Raw genomic sequence first — 18,862 nt, forward strand, 5'->3', positions numbered from 1 at the left:
TCTTGATTTGTAAAAAAGTATTTTTTTATCACTTATTTATTTTAAACATTATTTTGTTGGTAAAAAATCGTATTCTAGTTATGGGAAAAAAGCTTTTTATAGATATATGTCAAAATATTTTTGTGAAAAAGTTTTGTTTTCTAAAAATAGCTTTACAACAGCTTTTTGTGTAAAAGATAAAATATTCTGGAATCAAATTTATTGAAAAAACCTTAAAAGCTTATTTTTTTAAAAAAGCTTTTTTTGTGAAAAATAAATCTGGAGAAAAAAACAAAAAAAAAATATTAAAAAAAAAAGAAATCTGGAGAAAAACTGATTTTTTTTTGGTGTAACCCATTTTCCTTGTCAATATCGCCTATTTCTCAACATATACCTATGTATAATGTATAATATCACTTAATTATATGAAAGCTTCTAAACTTATATTTTTGTGAAAAGCTTTCATTAAAAAAAGCTTTTTATATTAGATTTATCCTTTTTAGTGAAAAAGCTTTATTTTGTAGAAAAGCTTTTTTTGCTAAAAAAAAAAAAATTTCAGTCAGTAATGAAACACTTTTAATAAATTTTTATATGAAAATTGTCTAAAGTGTATTTGACTTATTGATGCAACATAATATTGTGAGAACGGGAACGGCATAACAAGCTTATATTTATATAACATTATGAGCATGGAGAACGATATACAAATCGTAAAACAAGGATACAAGTTTAAGCCAGCAGTAACATATTTATAAAAAGCAAGTGGGCAGTTTTAGAAGGACTTAAAAAAAGATTACTTTAAGAACAAAATTTTACTAACTTTCTGTTTTATACATTTTTGAATATAAAATTTTTTATTGCTTAAAACAATTCGTGCATGCCCTAAACTATGCAATGTTAGTATACCAATATAATATATTGGTATATGTTTGTGTATTTGAGTACTCTATATGGTTTTTTTATTAGGAAAGCTGGGTAAAATATTGAAATGATTTCCTTTATTCAGACATGCATGTGTGCATGCATTTATTTACTATTACCAAAGGTACACAATACTTTAAAAGAAATTCATGAGAAAATAACAGAAACAAAAAAATGAAAAATCTCTCTCACACGAACATAAAACCGGCATGTTAAAACAGACTCTGTATAGAATGTAAGAATTCTATAAAGTCCTTGCAATGCAGGCGACATATTCATTGAGGCCATCAAGCCTTATACACATACATATGCAAGAACTTCTTTGCCTTCTGGGCTTCTTTCATTCATTCATTCCTCTCGCCTTTTCACTCCTTTTCACTAAACAAACTTCTGTGTGAGTTTATTAAAAAAATAAAAAATCTTCATATAAAAAGCAAGAGAAAAGCTACAGAAATAAAAACGCAGGATATTTGTGCCAACGACCAGTAGTAACACGAAAAATGCAATAAATGTAAATATTAAAATAATAATAAAAAAAGAAAAGAAATAACTAGGAAGTTTAATTTTAACAAAAATGCATTACAAACTTCTTAAACGAAGTGGTAAAAAGGTAAATAATAAAAAACGAGATAACTTAAAAAGAAGTGCTATTAAATAAAAAATGTCAAAGAGAAACACACAAAAAAAAATGAAGCAAAATCTTTGAATTTAAATCAAGTAAAGAAAAGTATATGAGTTGGCAAAGATAAGAGCCATAGAGAAATATAATAAAAATTAAATGATTTTCTAGGAAATTTGCAAATTTTAAATTTAATTTTATTTTTTATGAATAACAAAATCTACTTAAAACTTAGTTTTGTTTAAAGCTTATATGCATAACATTTTGTTTTATTATTTACCATACAAACGAAACATGACGAAAAAGTTTCTATTTAAGGTATTCTTTATGCATATAAACATATACATACAAATTAAACACATGTACAGAGCTGCAAACACACCTTTATAAAAAAAAATAAAAATAAAAAAATTTTTATAAAAAAAATATTTAAAAGATTTTAGTATTGTTTGAATGTGTTTGCATTTTTCTGGATTTATTCATATTTGGCACACATACTCTTTTATACACGTTACACTTACTCTCACATACTCTTACTTCACATAGCAAAGTTGAGTTTTTTTGCACGCTCTTAGCATACTTTTGGGCCGGCATAATATGTCACACTTTTCTGTGTATAACAATAGTTATGAAAAAGATTTCTTTTTCATAGTTTTTTTTAGCACAAAAGTATATTTACTTACACAGACTTAGCTGTAAATTAAGCTTACTCCTTTAGGAGGTCACTCTTTTTTTACCATTTAGCATTAAAAAATAATAATTAGATTCGAAGGACCAAATTGAAATTTTTTGTGAAATTAATTTAATTACTTTGATTTAAAGTTTTAAGCTGAAACTTTATGATAATGAAGTATCCAATAGCATTCTATATAAGTGTCTATGAAGGTAATCAATGTTTTGTCTCAATTCTGTCTTAACGATTCGTAGGACCAAAGTTTTCCGAAGAACTTAAATTCAGGAACTAGATTATATTTAAGTTTGAGCTAAGATTTTATATAACTCTGAAGAGAGTAATCACTCTTTTGCTCTAATTATATAATTGAAACATTGTGAGGAAAATGTCGGATTTGAAGGACCAAATATAGAGATTTGGAAAAGACTTATAATTTATTTTATATAAAGTTTGAAAAGTACGTTGTTTTTTAAGTCTCAAAGCAACAACATCAATCATTTGTTACTATTTTCTAAAAATATACTACCAATTCAAAGAATCGATTCGAAGGACCAAGTTTTATTTGGACCATTTAATTGTCAGGTGAGAAGAATTCTTTAGGAGCTAATGCATCCGATTCGAAGGATCAAAGCGAAAGATTTTTAAAAAGCTTATAAGTTTCAAATAAGATTAGTCTGAAGTAAGAAAATCAATATATTGCTCTAATTATGTGAATAATATTCTATCAATTTATAGGACAAAATCTGTACAGAGACTTTGAAGTTAATTTTAAAATTTTTTTTATTTTATAAAAACATTTGATTCAAAGCACCAAGGCTTAAGTTTTAAAAAAGATAATATATAAGTCTGAAGTAAGGAAATTAAACCCTTACGCTCATTCTTAAATAAATATGTTTCCGATTCGAAGGACCAATTGTTTTTGAAAAGCTTTTGAGTATACTGTCATAAGCTAAAGCCAAAAGCTATAGTCTAGTGCGCTTTCGAATAATATCTGACATTAGTTTTGAGAATGGAAGCAAATTTACCAACTTGTTTGAAATTATGTGGTTCGTAGGACCAATTTTCCAATTTGAAGAATCAACAGTTTTCGAATAGTATTTAAGTACAAAGCCTGAGGAGGCTGCATTTTAAGGCATCTTCAAAAAATATCCATCAATGGTTTGCAGGAAGTAACCAAATTTACTTAAATTTAAGCAAACTTTGCGGTTCGAAGGACCAATTCCAACAGTTTTGCAAAGTGATGTTAATAACTGTACCCAAACTCAAATAATCTTACAATTAAACATATTAAACCTTCTTTTTATTAGTTTTATTTGATTTTGCTTTTAACTTTTCCAACAACTTTCAAATAAATACTTCCTGGCTTGAGCTAGAAACTTAAAGAATAACGAACACCTTTAATAACTATTAACTCAAAATACTTAAGACAATTGAATTAAATGCTTTAATGCACATAACTTCAGTGAATTTTTAAGAGCTATAACGAGCACATATCCAAATTTGTATATCCTCTGCTTGACAGCAAGTGGGGAAAACATTTAAAATTTATTAAACTTCTTTATAATATAAAACATATTTACAAAAAAAAAGAAGAGAAAAAAAAACAATGACAACAACAATGAAAAGAAAGCAAAAATAGAAGGAAACCTTTAGCATACATCCGTTTCTTTAGTTTTTAAAGTACGACAACATTATAAGGATTTTCCTTTTCATATTGTTTAAAAAGGGAGAAACTACTACTAATACTAACTCTACTAGTGGTAGTACTTTTGCTACTGCTACTACTACTGCAACAACTAACTATTATTATTGTATTACATGAAGAGAGTGCATGTGTTTACTTATACATATGTATGTATAGATAGGTTTTCATCTTCTACTAGTTTTTGCAGATATACATACATATGTACAATATACATATATGTATTTCTAAAGGTGGTATGTACAGATGTGTGTTTAAATGAACATTTGTCTGTTTTAGTAAATTGGCTTCTGATGAATTCAAAAGAGCTGTTTTAGTTGGGTTGCTTCTTCAGTTCTTATAGGACTCTTAGGAGTAATGTTTGTTTTCTTTAATTTTGTTGAATGATGAAAATCTTTACAAATTTTACTTTCCTTTTAAAAAGAGAACAAAATACCAACATATATGTATGTATGTATGTATGTGTACCTGAAAGTGTATATTTTTAGTTTAGCTGCAACAAAATTAGTACAACGTACTGTCAATACACAAACTTTAGAAAGTTTTGCATACATATCACTCATTAAATTCGAAAAGAAACAGAAACTAAAAAAAAACCAAAATATTTTAGTTTAAGGAAATCTTTTGCAATGAGTTTAGTAAGTAGGTCTCTTTCATTTATTTCAAATATTGTTAAGGTTTTGCAATTAGATTTCTTAATAACATGTGACATTAGAATTCTAAGCTGTAGTATTTAATTGAAAAGAAGATTTATTAAAATGTCTTCATGAAGTTTTACATTTATTTCAAATTAATTACTTCCTTTAATTTGTATGTAATTTATAGATTATAGAGATTGTACAGATATAAGGAGAAGAACACAACAAGCAGGTTTTCTAAACCTCTTAATCCTTTAAAATTCCGAAATCATTCAAAATTATTTTTCATTCACTATAGTCTTGGTTTACGGGTGGTATGAGTGATTTTTAATTATAAATTCATTCACAGTTTTTGCGTGAAAATTATCAGATGTGATAAAAGGCTTGAATTTAGAAAGAAAGGAGTTTAGTAAGTTGGTCTCTTTTATTTATTTCAAATATTGTTGAGGTTTTGCAATTAGATTTCTTAATAACATGTGGCATTAATTACTTCCTTTGATTTTTATGTAATTTACTGATTATGGAGATTGTAAAGACAAAATGATACATTTTAAACCTTTAAAATGTCGAAAATTAATAAAAAATATAAGTATATGTATATCATTCACAATAGTTTGTCGTTCACAATAGTCCCCAATACTCATACCTGCTGAGTCATGACTTATTTTTTTGATTTATTTTAATATTTAACTAAATTCTACTTAGACTTGTCGCTTGGAAAATCAAAGGACTTTTGGTCAAAGAAAATGTTTTCTTTAAATTTTATTCTATCATAGAATTATGACGATATATTCATAACTCTATATACTAAACCCTTTGTTGTTAATGCTAAAAACAGTTGCATATTAATTTAGTTTCAATTGTTTTATTTTTTGCACTAAACTACAAACTACATGTAAGAAAGGCGGACATTGAAAAAGAAATATGTGTGTATAAATTTTAGTTTGAAAACAATTTTGTCCAAAAAGTTTGCAAAACACAAATAGTGGCAAAGTAAAGTTTTGCTGCTTAAAAGTCATGACAGACTTGCATTGAATTGAAACAGACCACCTTCAAATTCATACAAAATAAATTGGAATTATATATATAAGAAAACATATATTTCCTATAACCAAAATGGTTTAAATGTTTTTTTTTTTTAAAAAACAAGAATTCTAATAAAATTTCAAAGACAGAAAGAGTTAGAGAAAAAGTTATTATGAAAAGTAATATAAACTAAAAGTTTGCAAACAATAGCATAAACTTTTATTGACGATAGAAGTAATTAGCAAGGAGCGTACTTGCCTTAACAAAGTTTTTCCTCTTTTTTTTTGTTTGAATCATGTCTAAACATTGCTATAATCTGAGTTGTAGCATAAAAGTAATGTCACATTTTTAAAACTTTTGCCTTATTACTTTGTTGTTTTTGTTTTAATTTTATTTTTCAATGTGTTAAATGTGACGCTTGTTCCTTACCTCGTTTAGTATTTTATTTAACTTTTCTTGAGAGGATTTAATTGTGACCGTTGTTAGTTGGGATTCTAACTGTTGGCAATGTTTTATCCCTATTTCAGTTACTTCTTTTTTTTTTTTTTGTTAATTCACTTCCTTTTAAATCATTGTATGTGTACAGAGCACTAAAGGCACCCTCTCGATATAGTTTTACCCTATACAAATGTGATACAGGGTGATGGAAAAATATACAACAAATTTCATTTTATAGCTATAATGATCTAGTTCAGTGGTCGTCACTTATAGCCATCAGGGGCCGAACATTTTCGTTTATTTACCTTTAAATGTCATCGAAATTCATACAAATTACAAAAATAAGAATCACAATCAATAGCTGGTCAGATTACAATAGAAGAAGAGAGAAAATATCAGCTTGTTATTATAATCCATACTCCAAGTTCTCTTTATGACGATCACTGATCTAATTCCTTTAGAGAAAAGGAAAGTCAGTTGATTATTGCATCTCGAACAAATCAGAACGATCTGCAAAAGATTCGCTCAGAGGTATCTTGAGCAGTGATCGGTACTCAAAGCACCCAGGGCCGAACACGATCGGCTACTTACCTGTAAGCAACACGAATGTCAACAAAGTTCATTAAATATATGAAATAGAGAACAAAGATCGCAATTAATAGCGAGTAAGAGTACAACAGAAAATGAGAGTGAATAATATATTACTAGGATCGCCTGGTGCCGAAATTCGACCACTTTTAAAATGTTTTTTTACCACTTTTATGGAAAGAATTTTTAAATATTTTTTTTTATATTGTGCACATCTAGAGAAAAAACCTTTTAAACCATATATGTATGTTTCATCAATATTGGTGGACAATAACATACTTAAAAGTGTACCACAAAAAAACGTGTGGCCTATTTATATATAAAATTATAATCTATATTCCACGTTCTCTTTATGCCGACCACTGATCTAGATGCTAAGGAAAATGTATTTCTACCAAACTCCGTCTAATGATGTCTATATAACCTGGGACTGAGCACCTAAAATAATGATAACAAACGATTGATCCATAATTATCATAATGATTGGCATCTATAACTCATGTTTCAAAACAATTATCAGTTACGATAATGTTGAAAAAAAGAGATTGAAATTTAGACAATATAACAATTCTATTCCTATTTTGAATGCACCCTGTTTTATTCTTGCCACGTTTGATTGTAGTTTGCACAATATAGTTTTGGCAATTGATAACTTTTTTTGTTTAACTGATGGCAGTAACATTCGCTTCCCATGGTATTGACTTGTTTGCAATGAGAACGAAAAAAAGTTGAAGCTGAAAATAAAACGAAAACGTATAGTTTTTTTTTTAAAAGTCAATGTCCTAAATGCTGTAAAAGTAGTGGGTGTCATATATTTTTTTGGGGGGGTGGGGGAAGTAACTAAACGAAAAACTGTATTACATTCAAACTTAAAAGAGTTAATTCAATTAATAAGAGAATAGAAGAGAGTTAATTTGCTAAAACTGAAAACTTTATTAATTTAGTTTGATATTTTAAACACTTTTTAAAACAATTACGAATTGCATTTTGTCATAATTCAACGAGAAGTTTAACAACGACAAAATAGCGACACATGTAAGCCTATTTCAAGATTCGTACCTTTAACCTAGACAACTAATTAAGTCAGTGTCAAAAATTTGAACATGGTAGTACCTCAATTTGTTGCATTATAGGTATAAAATTAAAGAATTTATACCTTTTAATTTGTCTAATAAGGAATGAGATCGAAAAATTCTTAACATACATATATGTTTATAAAAAAGAAACCACTAAACTTACAGCTTTAATTTTTTTTTTATTTGATTGAAATTATTATTACAATTTACAAAAAAAATTATTTTTATAGTTTTAATCACTAGTGATGAAATTTTGAACCTTTTTCGGAAACCCTTCCATTAACGTTTTTATAGTGCTTTCTGTCACTTTGCTCGAACATGTAGTCCATCTCCGTTTAAAATCTACCACACTTTTGGACACCTTTTTTGTACTCTTCAATTCTCTTTTAACAAGAGCCCAATATCTCTCCACTGGCCTTAGCTCCGGGCAGTTTGGAGGATTTGCCTCTCTTGGTACAAATACCACATTATTGTTCTTGTACCACTCAAGGGCTTGTTTGCCATAGTGACAGGATGCCAAGTCAGGCCAAAAATAAGTGGACACATTATGAAGTCTTATGAATGGAAGCAGCCTTTTTTGTAAACATTCCTTGATGTAAATTTCGGTATTTATAGAGCCCGTTGTAACAAATGAGTGGCTTCTTTTGCCGCAACTGCATATTGCTTGCCATACCAAGAACTTTCTGGGAAATTTTGTCTGCTTTTGGGTCCTAAACTTTTCTTCAACATTCCCTCGAGCATCAGCAACATAAAATTTTTGACCTGGAAGTTGCGAAAAATCTGCCAGAACATACGTTTCGTCATCCATTATGCAGCAAGAATATTTTTTTATAAAACTTGACTTCAATTTCCGTGCTCTGTTTTTGGCCTCTAAATTTTTAGTAGCGTTCCTGTCAGGAACTTTTTAAGCCTTGTATGTTTTTAAACCTGCATTAGCTTTAACTTTTCGTACCAAATAGTCCGAGCACTGAGCTAACCGGGCTGCTTTCCTACCGGATGAGTTGGGAGCTCTTTTGAAAATGCGTTCTATTTTTTTGGCTTTAGAAACATCATGTGGACCATTCCTTCTACCTGAACCAGGTTTTCTATCAACTGACAAGTTCTCCCGGTACTGTTTAATAACATTGGAAACAGTTTGACGGCAGACCTTTGTATGCTTGGCCAACTTTTTGTAAGACCAAGTTGGGTTTTGTTGAAAATATTTAATAATTTCAGTACGCACTTTTTTCTGGTCACTCATTTTAATCAGATTAACAAAAAAATTAATATAATTAAAACGTGTGTTAAGAATTTTTCGATCTCACTCCTTATGTACCAATAAAACACATACTCTCATGCACATGAAATGTGAACATATCGCCATATAAAATGCAAACTAACGTAACAACAAAACAACCAAAATCGAATTTTTGATTGAATAACTTAAAATTCAAGTTTATATAGACAGTTTTGTAATGGTTTTTTGGTTTTTTGTCCATCACTTTAAAAATTATTGAAATGATGTTACGTTGTTTTGCATTTTAAGTGACGATATATGTATATGGCTGTATGTATTTTCGAAACAACAAGTTTAAAATTCTAATTTGTATTGGCTACATTGTTAAACGGCTGCTGGTTGAGTGTGCTTTGGCCGTATGGACACTTTAGATGTATCTCTGTAAAATGGCAGCAGTTGTTTCGATGTATCTATGAGATACACAACAATTTTACTGATAAGTTCTAATTAGAACATCAATTGAGATAGCACCAGAAACCGCTAGTTGTGTTGGATTGTGTTTTTTTCTTTCGGAAAAAGTACATTTTAATGCAATTATCGGCTAAATGAAAATGCTGTTAAAGTGCTGCACTATAATTTAAGTTTAAAAATAATTTGCAAAACTTTTTCTTCTTTCCTACACGTGCCATAACTCCTTTCTTTTTTATTTGGTTTGGTTAACTGTTCATTAAAGTTTATTGCTTTACCTTAATAGCTTTTCAGTTTTGGATTTTTTCGCTATTTTCCTTTTACAAATCATCTGTTAACTTTAGTCTATAATTATTACAACGGAAAATTTAATATGACAGCCCGTTCTGTTAGATGTATTAAAACGTACAGTTAGTGATGCAAATTAACATACAGCGTAACAAAATTGCAAGCAACATTGATAGAATCATTAAGTATAAGAGATTAATAATTCAAAAATATTGTTACGAAATTGTATTTCAATTCAAATACAACGGTTACAACTAATAGTGGACAATGTTGTTTACCGGATGATTAACAGCAGTTGACATAACTGTGGATATTATTAACATAGCTGTGGAACATACAACATTGAATAAACGCTTTGAGTTGATCTCTGTAGAAATAGAACTTTCATGAAGCATCGAGAGAAGGTGCTGGAAACATCTGGATGGTAATGCATAATATAAGGTGGCCGTAAAACATATTATTGTAAATACACCTCTCATAATATTAAAATATATGGGAAAAACCGACAATTTGCATATCATTGCATATTTGCTACATCAACTTACTTTTAACTGCAACTGTATGTAATCTATACATACATGAAGTGTATATGAAAAATGAAAGAACAAAATTATGAACATGAACTTAATAACAGCTTAAATGCATCGTTATTAAAAACTTTATACCTACAAGTTACAAACACTCATACAGTAGTCGTTGAAGTCTGAAGTCTTTGAACAACATAAAAGTTCTGAAGCTGACAGGTAAAGTTAACATAGACAGTTTTACCAACACAACTACATGCATACACACACACATCCTCACACACACCAGCGAATAACTCATAAACTAACGGTTTGATTAAGACTAAGACAGTGAGGGAGAAGAGAGAGAGAGGAAATGATAGATTGGGAAGAATTTAATATTTACCACGGTTTTAACAAAATTTCAAGATAATTTTAATGATTTAGTAAATTTAATTATGTCTTAATTCCTGTCTATACACATGTTTGCATATTATTTATGTATGTAGTAGGTAAATACCTCAATAACAAAAATTGAATTAATGGAAATCTGTAACAAAACACTCAGCTAAAGCAGCATAAGTTAGTTTTGTAAATAAGTTATAATTACTAGAGACAGGGGAATTACAAACATATTTGTTTAATTTATTTAATTATCTTTAAGAGTTAAACTTCTTCAAACAGCTTAATAAATACTTTAATATATTTAATCTACATTGCAGACTGAAGCCATAAAACATGATCTCGAAACTAAAATGAATCAACATAGACTCGAAGCACAAATAGAAAAAGTACAATATAATCAAACTGCTGTAATGTTGTTAATTGAAACGTGCGGTCTAGTAAGAGAGAATACCTCACGTGCTGTTACCAGTCTCGATAACATGGTGCTATATTTTATGAAAACCAAAGACAGTGAAAATGATACCTCCCTAATGGGTTTATTACATGTAAGTTAAATATTAAATAAGCATTTCATTTTATGCGTAGCTATCTGTACATTAAAATGTAAATTCCTTTATCTCTTGCAGTTGGGTGAACTTTATGAATCGATACGATGGCCGGCAACTTTAGGTTTCCTGACACTGCTGCTACTGTTGTGCACAGTATTGGTAATAGGCGTGGCACGACGTTCCCGCTGTGCCTTGATATTCTTTAGTGTGGCTGGTCTATTTTGCATAATTATATGCTGGCTATTGGCGGGCGTTTATCTGGCATCGGCTGTGGCGGCTGGTGACTTTTGTATGCGTCCGCATGAGTACATGTGTCGTCAGGTGGGAATGGTAAGTGAATAATTAATCGTTTCTTCAGGTTTATGAAACTTTGTCTTGTTGTAAACAATTGCCGGTGACAACTTACTAACTGTTTTATATAAATATCTGTCAACAAATTGTATTAAATTTTTTTTTCTTCTATTTTCTAACTTGAGAAAAATTAGATTTAGTGCAGTTTTTGTTTGTTTCTTGGCAGTACTCGTTTGTACAACATAAAATGAGTAAAAAATACCACACATAGACCAACCGAAAGACAGACAGACAGACTTGGCGAAAAGCCAATAAATTAAACCACCATATTGCAAACGGAACAAATGTCGTTTAAAACTTTTGTAGTTTTATTTGATTTTCTAAACTACGAACAAAACAAAGTTTGGTGTTCTCTTTTTTTTTGGGGGGGGGGGGTTTTGTTGGCTACTAGTCGATACGCGGCGTCCACTATTCAGGACAAAACAGGCCACTTGATGTGGCTGATAATATTCATTGTCAAATTGCATTTTCTTGTTAAGCCATTAGATTGCAACGAACTGACAGAAAATGATAATATATTGCTCTCCTCCCTTCTCTATTCCTAAAAGTATGCTATGTCAAAATAAAAGAAACAGCAAACAGTCTTTTTTACGCCCATTTTTTGTTCTTTTGTATTTAGTAATTTCAATTTAAAATATCTATCTCTGCTGCTCACAATTATGCTAAATTTAAATTGTTTTTTCATTTTGTTCCTTTACAGCGGAGTCCTTATGTTTACTTCCTTAACTGTGGCACCTTACGCAATCGCTTCATTTTACGCCTGAACGAATCACGTGATCTGGTGGAACGTGCTCGTGAATCAGTTTATTTAATACAAAGGTAAGTATTAAATGCCAAGCATTTGCTAAAACACACACACACACAAACTATTTATGCATACTAAGCGTGTTAATGCACATGTTCCTTCCTACTCGTATGTAAATGTAAAATTTCTCTCAACATCTTTACCATTTATTAGAATGAGCCAAGAAACGTATCCACGCATAGATGTGCACAAAACTTTAGAGTCCATGGATAACGATTTAGAGGAAACGAAACGTAATCTCACCGTGTTGTCAGCCACTTTGGATAGACGGGCTATAGATCGCCATTATTCAGAGGCCTTAAAGGGTCTGTGTGGTGGCGGTCTTTTGGGCTTGAGTTTGATGATGGTGGCCGGGCTGTTGACGTCTTTTCTATTCACTATACTCGTGTATGCGGATTCCCATGCCTGGATATACTTAAGCAAACGAAGGTAGATGGTTTGGTCTCTTAAAAAATGTCTTGCATTTCATTCATCATTGATTTTATTCTTATGATAATTATAGACCCTCTGTGGATGCCGACAAATCCGAAACAGCACCTTTATTCCCCTCTAATGCACCAAGTGCAAATATATCACCCACAGCACCAGTCCATCATACGGGCACTATAAATCGTACCCTGTTACATCATCAGCAGACCCATGGCGTGGCTGTGGGCCATAGTGGCACCTTGGGTAGCACACGCAGCAATGGTGCCGCCAATGGATTGAGAACAGGGTTGGCATCATACAACAATCATCATAAAACTAACACACTACATAGTGGTGGTGGTGCGGCTGCTAGTGGCAAATTATCACCCTCACCACCACCAGGTTATGATGTTGTGGTGCATGGCACAAGGCATGGCTTTTATTAATTTTTTTTTTTAATTTTAATTTATTCAATTTTTATATTTAAACTTTTTTTTCACTTTTTTTCTCTTCACGCATATTTTTTTGGATTTTTTTTTATACAAACACTAGCAAGGTTGATGTGTTTTGAATGGGGCCTATGAGCCATTAGAAATACATCTATGAGGAATTTTTATATTTCTTTAAAGAAACTTTGTGGCACTCTCTTTGGCCAATCTAATTTAAATACCTAGGCTAATGACATAATTGTCATTGGAATTTGAAATTATGACTGCTATTAAGAGTAATTTATGGCGACTATTAAGTTTAAGAAACTCATAAAATCAATGATTTTTTTATTTCTTTATTCAAGTTAAATTTTATTAAATAAAAGCAGCTTTAATATTTTTTCACACTTTGGAAAAAAAAACCCCTTCACCACAAGTGCCTTAAAACATTAAATACTAAACATTAATTCATATATGTACATTAGAGTGACAATTAGTTGTGCCGGCCGGAATATTGTGACACTAGGTCTAAAAGCTAAGTGCTGAAAATTTGACTCAAATCGGTCAACGATTACGGGACACGAATCGAGGTCAAAGGTCAGATATATGCAAAATTTTACTATTTATATGAAATAAATTTGTGAAATTCCTTAACTACTGCTTTATTTTAAAATTTTTTTTTGACCTCGATTCGCGTTCCAAAATCTTTGACCGATTTGGGTCAAATTTTCAGCCCTCAACTTTTAGACCTAGTGTCACAATATTCCGACCGGCACCCTTCAAAATTCGAACAACAATTTCATTCTATACAACTAATTGTCACTCTAATGTACATATATACATATTTTTACTCATAATTGCATAATTGTTAAAATATGATTTTAAAACAATGTTGATTTCTTTTTTATTAAATACGCTCAATTAATTTTTGTATTTATATGAAAATATTTGCATGTATTTAAAGTTGATAAATTTATATTTGTTTAACATCAATTGTAGACATATACTCCCAGTTATGGGGGAGTGATATAAGGATTATGCACATACAAATGTCACTAGGAATATTTTGCACTCATAATCACACCTACCAGCACAAATAAAACAGATTTTGCACTATTAATACATTACATGCATACATATACATACACTAGGGTGGTCCTTAAATTGGAGCCTTTTGATTTTCCTTACTCCCAAGGTTAAAATTTGCTAAAGTGCTCAGGCTCGTTAGCAGCTTTAGACCTTCAGAGCAGCGAAAATCGGAAAATTTTATTTTAAGGACACCCTAATAAGTGTAGATATGGCAGAAAAAAATGTAGTTTTAAAAAGGGAATTTAAAACAAACTGGCAAATATGTATGTATTATTTAACAAATGCTAACTTATATATTTTCATAAACAATATGAACTTTAATATTATAACCTCCCCAAAAAAGATGGAGCTGTTTCCCTCTAACATGATAGTGGATCAGGGAACAAAAAGTTGTTTAAGTTTATGTGACAATTCTTATAATATTTGCTCCAAAGAAATACTATGCAATAATCTAAAGAAGCATCAAATAGTATAAAGTAATAATGAACTTTTGATACAAAATCCCTATTTCATATGAAACCCTTGAATAGAGCCGAAACTCCCTGTCAAAAACCTAAGTTAGTTGTCAAAAATCTAAGTGCTGAGAATGTATTAGTGTGTGATTATATTGAGTAATTTTTTTTTTGGAGTTTTTTTCTGAAACATAGAGAAACAACAAGAGCGTAAACTAAAAAAAAAAACTCAAACCTAAATTTTACTCAAAATAATCACACATTTTCACAGAGTTTTCATTACTAATACATTCTCACCACTTAGGTTTTTGACAATTGAGTTAGGTCTTCGACAGGAGAGTTTACGCTCTATGTATATTTCTTTATGGTATGAAACATTTAAGGAAAAAATTAAAGCAAACATTTTAGTAATCGATTTTAAAGAGAAATAAAAACTGCACTTACTTGTATATCATTTCACTTTCCGTTCAAGTTCCTAAGTTGGAGATTTTCACACATTTTTTCTCTTTATTTTTGGAACACATTTTATATTATTATGCATATGTATATACATACATATCTGCATATTACCACAAAAATAAGCTTTTTTGATTTTTTTTTTTAATTCACATTTTTAAATTTACTATATTGCTTTTAAGCTTAAAAAACTCTTTTTAGATTTTATATACATATAGAAACACAAGCATGCGGATTTTAATGCGTATTCCGCTTCTCAGAGAAAACGCAAATTAAATGAAGCGGTGCCGATTTTATTGACATTTGTGATACTATTATATATTCTAAACTTTAGAATCTAAAGTATTATAGTACTCCCGCGACAATTTTGATACTTTCAAATAGTTACTAATATACACTTTCCTCAGTATGATTTGATGTTCAATATAAACATGTTCATTCATGTCGTATTCATTTTTTTCTCTTCCTCTTTCGTTTTCGTTAACTTTCACCATATTGAAAAGAAGGTATTCATGTAAATTCAATAAATATTATTTAGGGAAGTTCAGTATTAAGTGGGAATATTTTAAAATGCAAAAAAAAATAATTTGTTTAGGTACAAATTTTTCTAAAAACATTTTTCTGTATAAGTTTTTTCTATAGAAAATTAATTTCTATAGATGACTTGTATCACAGACCTACGCTGTTGTGAAAATAATAATAATAATAATTGTCTAAGATTTAACAAAATTATAAACTTTAAAAGAATTTCAGATTTTTCTATTTACAAAAATTAGATCGAAAGTGTATAGAAGTGTTATAAACATTTATTTAAAAATCCTATTGTTTTGTTTTTGTTAAAAATAAAACAAAGTATTCTTTCAATGTTTATGTTTTTAATAATATGTAGGTATATAGGTACTTAACATATACAAACTTTTCTAAACTTATTTTGTAATTGTAATATTCTAACCCATTAAATTGTTTTTATGTTTACCCTATTCATTCATACACAAATGTCAGGTATAGTCCCCATTTATTAATATTATTGATTCGGTATGACAAAATTCTTAGTGCCTTTGCTCAGACAACTTTGTCTGAACAACAAACGTCATCATAGTTGTGATAAATATTTGTCAAGTATAGACAGAGAGTAATATTTATTTGTTAATGCCAAGGAAGAAGAAGTGAAAATTACACTTGAAATAGAAACAATATACAAATAACAATAACAAAAACAGCACTGCCTCATTTGCTTGTGCTTGTGTTGTTTCTACACACATAGATTTTTTCTCCCAATAACATTCGCTCACACTTTGTAAAAAAAAACAAACAAAAAACACACAACTAAACTTTACATGTACATATGTGTTTGCCGGCCTCTGTTGCATTAACAACTTTACACACTTTTTTCTGATATTTAATAAAACTTGTTTAACAAATATTAAGCAACAACACTTTAATAATATATTTAATTATATTTTTATGCAAAAATATTTAACTTTTCTTTATTATTTCTGTAAAGAAATAGCAATTTTCTCAGACATTACCACTTGTCAACCGAACCGTATGAAAATTGCGCTTAAACTGATTTTTGTACTAAAAATTAAAGTCAACTGCAAGTTGTTCTAAAAAACAACAATCATATAACAGTAGAATGAGAGTTAAAACGTAAGAATGTCCGTTAATAATGGAATTTATTACGGTTTTGTTTGAAAGTTTAGTGATTGATAAATTAAACATGATTTAGGTATATAGGTTCATTTTTAAATCCGAAATTCTATTTTTTTCCTCATTTATATTTGAATACCTATAGTATGTATTGCATATTGCAAAATTGTAATAATTTGAAAAGTGACCAAATATTATTTTGCTATGTAAAACCACTTTATGGAGTTTAAATAAGAACGAAATTATTATAGCACATAAATACATATAAATGTTGATTAATTCTAAAGACCACAATTAATAATAGTAAAGCATCCTTACCACTTTGCAGAAACGGTCTAATAGGTATTAAGGATTTTAAGTAAAAATATTAATTTGTTGCTCACTCTTATATAGAGATCCTACTGTTTTGTTCTTATTTTTGTAAAAAATAAATTATTCTTTTACCATAGGTATTTATAATCAATTATTAAATTAAGAAAAGGTTTATAAAAAATTAGACAATTTTTAAAATTTATTATGAATAAGGCCTTTATGTTTATGTTTTTAGTAATACATACATACTTCAATTCATAATTACTTTTTTATAATTGTTATACCTAATCAACAAAATAATAATGTTTTTATGTTTACCCTATGCTTTAGTATCCATTTATTAGTATTACTACTTCGTTATGACAAAATTGTTTATGCTTTTTCTCAGACAACTTCGTCTGGACAACAAAACAAACGTCATCAATAGTTATGATAAATTTTTATCAAGTATAGACAGAGAGTAACATTTATTTGTTAATGCCAAGGAAGAAGAAGTGAAAATTACACTTGAAATAGAAATAGAAACAACAATAACAATATACAAATAACAATAACAAAATCAGCACTGCTTCATTTGCTTGTGCTTGTGTTGTTTCCACACACAGTGATTTTTTCTCCCTCGCTCACACTTTGTAACAAACAAAAAAAAAAACACACAACTAAACTTTACATGTACATTTGTGTTTGCCGGTCTCTGTTGCATTAACAACTTTACACACTTTTTTTTGATATTTAATAAAACTTTTTTAACAAATATTAAGCAACAACACTTTAATAATATATTTAATTATATGTTTATGCAAAAATATTTAACTTTTCTTTATTATTTCTGTAAAGAAATAGCAATTTTCTAAGACATTACCACTTGTCAACCGAACCGTATGAAAATCGCGCTTTAACTGATTTTTGTACTAAAAATTAAAGTCAACTGCAAGTTGTTCTAAAAAACAACAATCATATAACAGAATGAAAGAGAGACTTAAAACGTAAGAATGTCCGTTAATAATGGAATTTATTACTGTTTTGTTTGAAAGTTTAGTTATTGATCAATTTTACATGATTGATATAGGTAGGTCCATTTTTAAATCCGTAATTCTTTTTTTTATCTCATTTATATTTGAATATAGTATTGCATATTGCAAAATTGTCACAATTTTAAAGATGACCAAATATTATTTTGCTAAGTAAAACCTCTTTATGGTGTATGCAAAACACTATTTGAATCCCTATTAAATCCTTATATACCCAATGGCAAATTTTCATTGTTAGTTTCTAGAAAAACTCCCAATCTGATAAATCTTATATATAAATACGCCAGACGTTTTTTTTTTTTTGTGGTACACTTTCCATAAAAATGGTAAGAAGCGTTTGAAAAGTAGTCGATTTTTAAATACACAAACATAAATTCTTTGTTTTTATACATAAAATTGTAAGTTTTTTTAAGCACGATTCAAATTATGGCGCTGCCGATTTGTTGAAATCAAAATTTGGCGATAACATGATTTCAAGAAACGGATCTGTCAATTGGCCTTTTTGTGTTATTTTTTAAATTTTCAAGTTCTATCAGACTTAAAAAAACCCCTTTCGTATACATTTGTGTAGTTATTGATGCTGTTGAAAGATATTGTTCTATTTTTTCTTATTGATGCTAACATAGTTGCCTTATTTTGTTAAAAACCTTTAATCTAGTTCATACAGTTTTTTTACAACTCCTAGAAAGTTATAAAGTTTTAGTTTGATTATCGGAAAAATTGAAATGTTCCAGGTTTTAAAACCGTAAACAGTTTATTGAATAAATGTGCAATAAACAGGTCATGCTATAG

The 18,862-nt window shown here is 29.3% G+C and overlaps 1 protein-coding gene across 1 annotated transcript in view; it reads left to right on the forward strand.

The window, feature by feature from the left end:
• Nucleotides 1-18,862, forward strand: part of LOC135957819 (uncharacterized) — a 62,650-nt gene that overhangs the window by 39,328 nt on the left and 4,460 nt on the right. Inside the window, 5 exon segments of the mRNA XM_065508623.1 lie at nucleotides 10,858-11,085; nucleotides 11,167-11,418; nucleotides 12,140-12,258; nucleotides 12,398-12,673; nucleotides 12,747-12,959. Coding sequence (XP_065364695.1) covers nucleotides 10,858-11,085; nucleotides 11,167-11,418; nucleotides 12,140-12,258; nucleotides 12,398-12,673; nucleotides 12,747-12,959 — 1,088 coding nt within the window.

The sequence above is a fragment of the Calliphora vicina genome, chromosome 4 (assembly GCF_958450345.1).
Source record: "Calliphora vicina chromosome 4, idCalVici1.1, whole genome shotgun sequence".
Lineage (NCBI taxonomy): Eukaryota > Metazoa > Arthropoda > Insecta > Diptera > Calliphoridae > Calliphora > Calliphora vicina.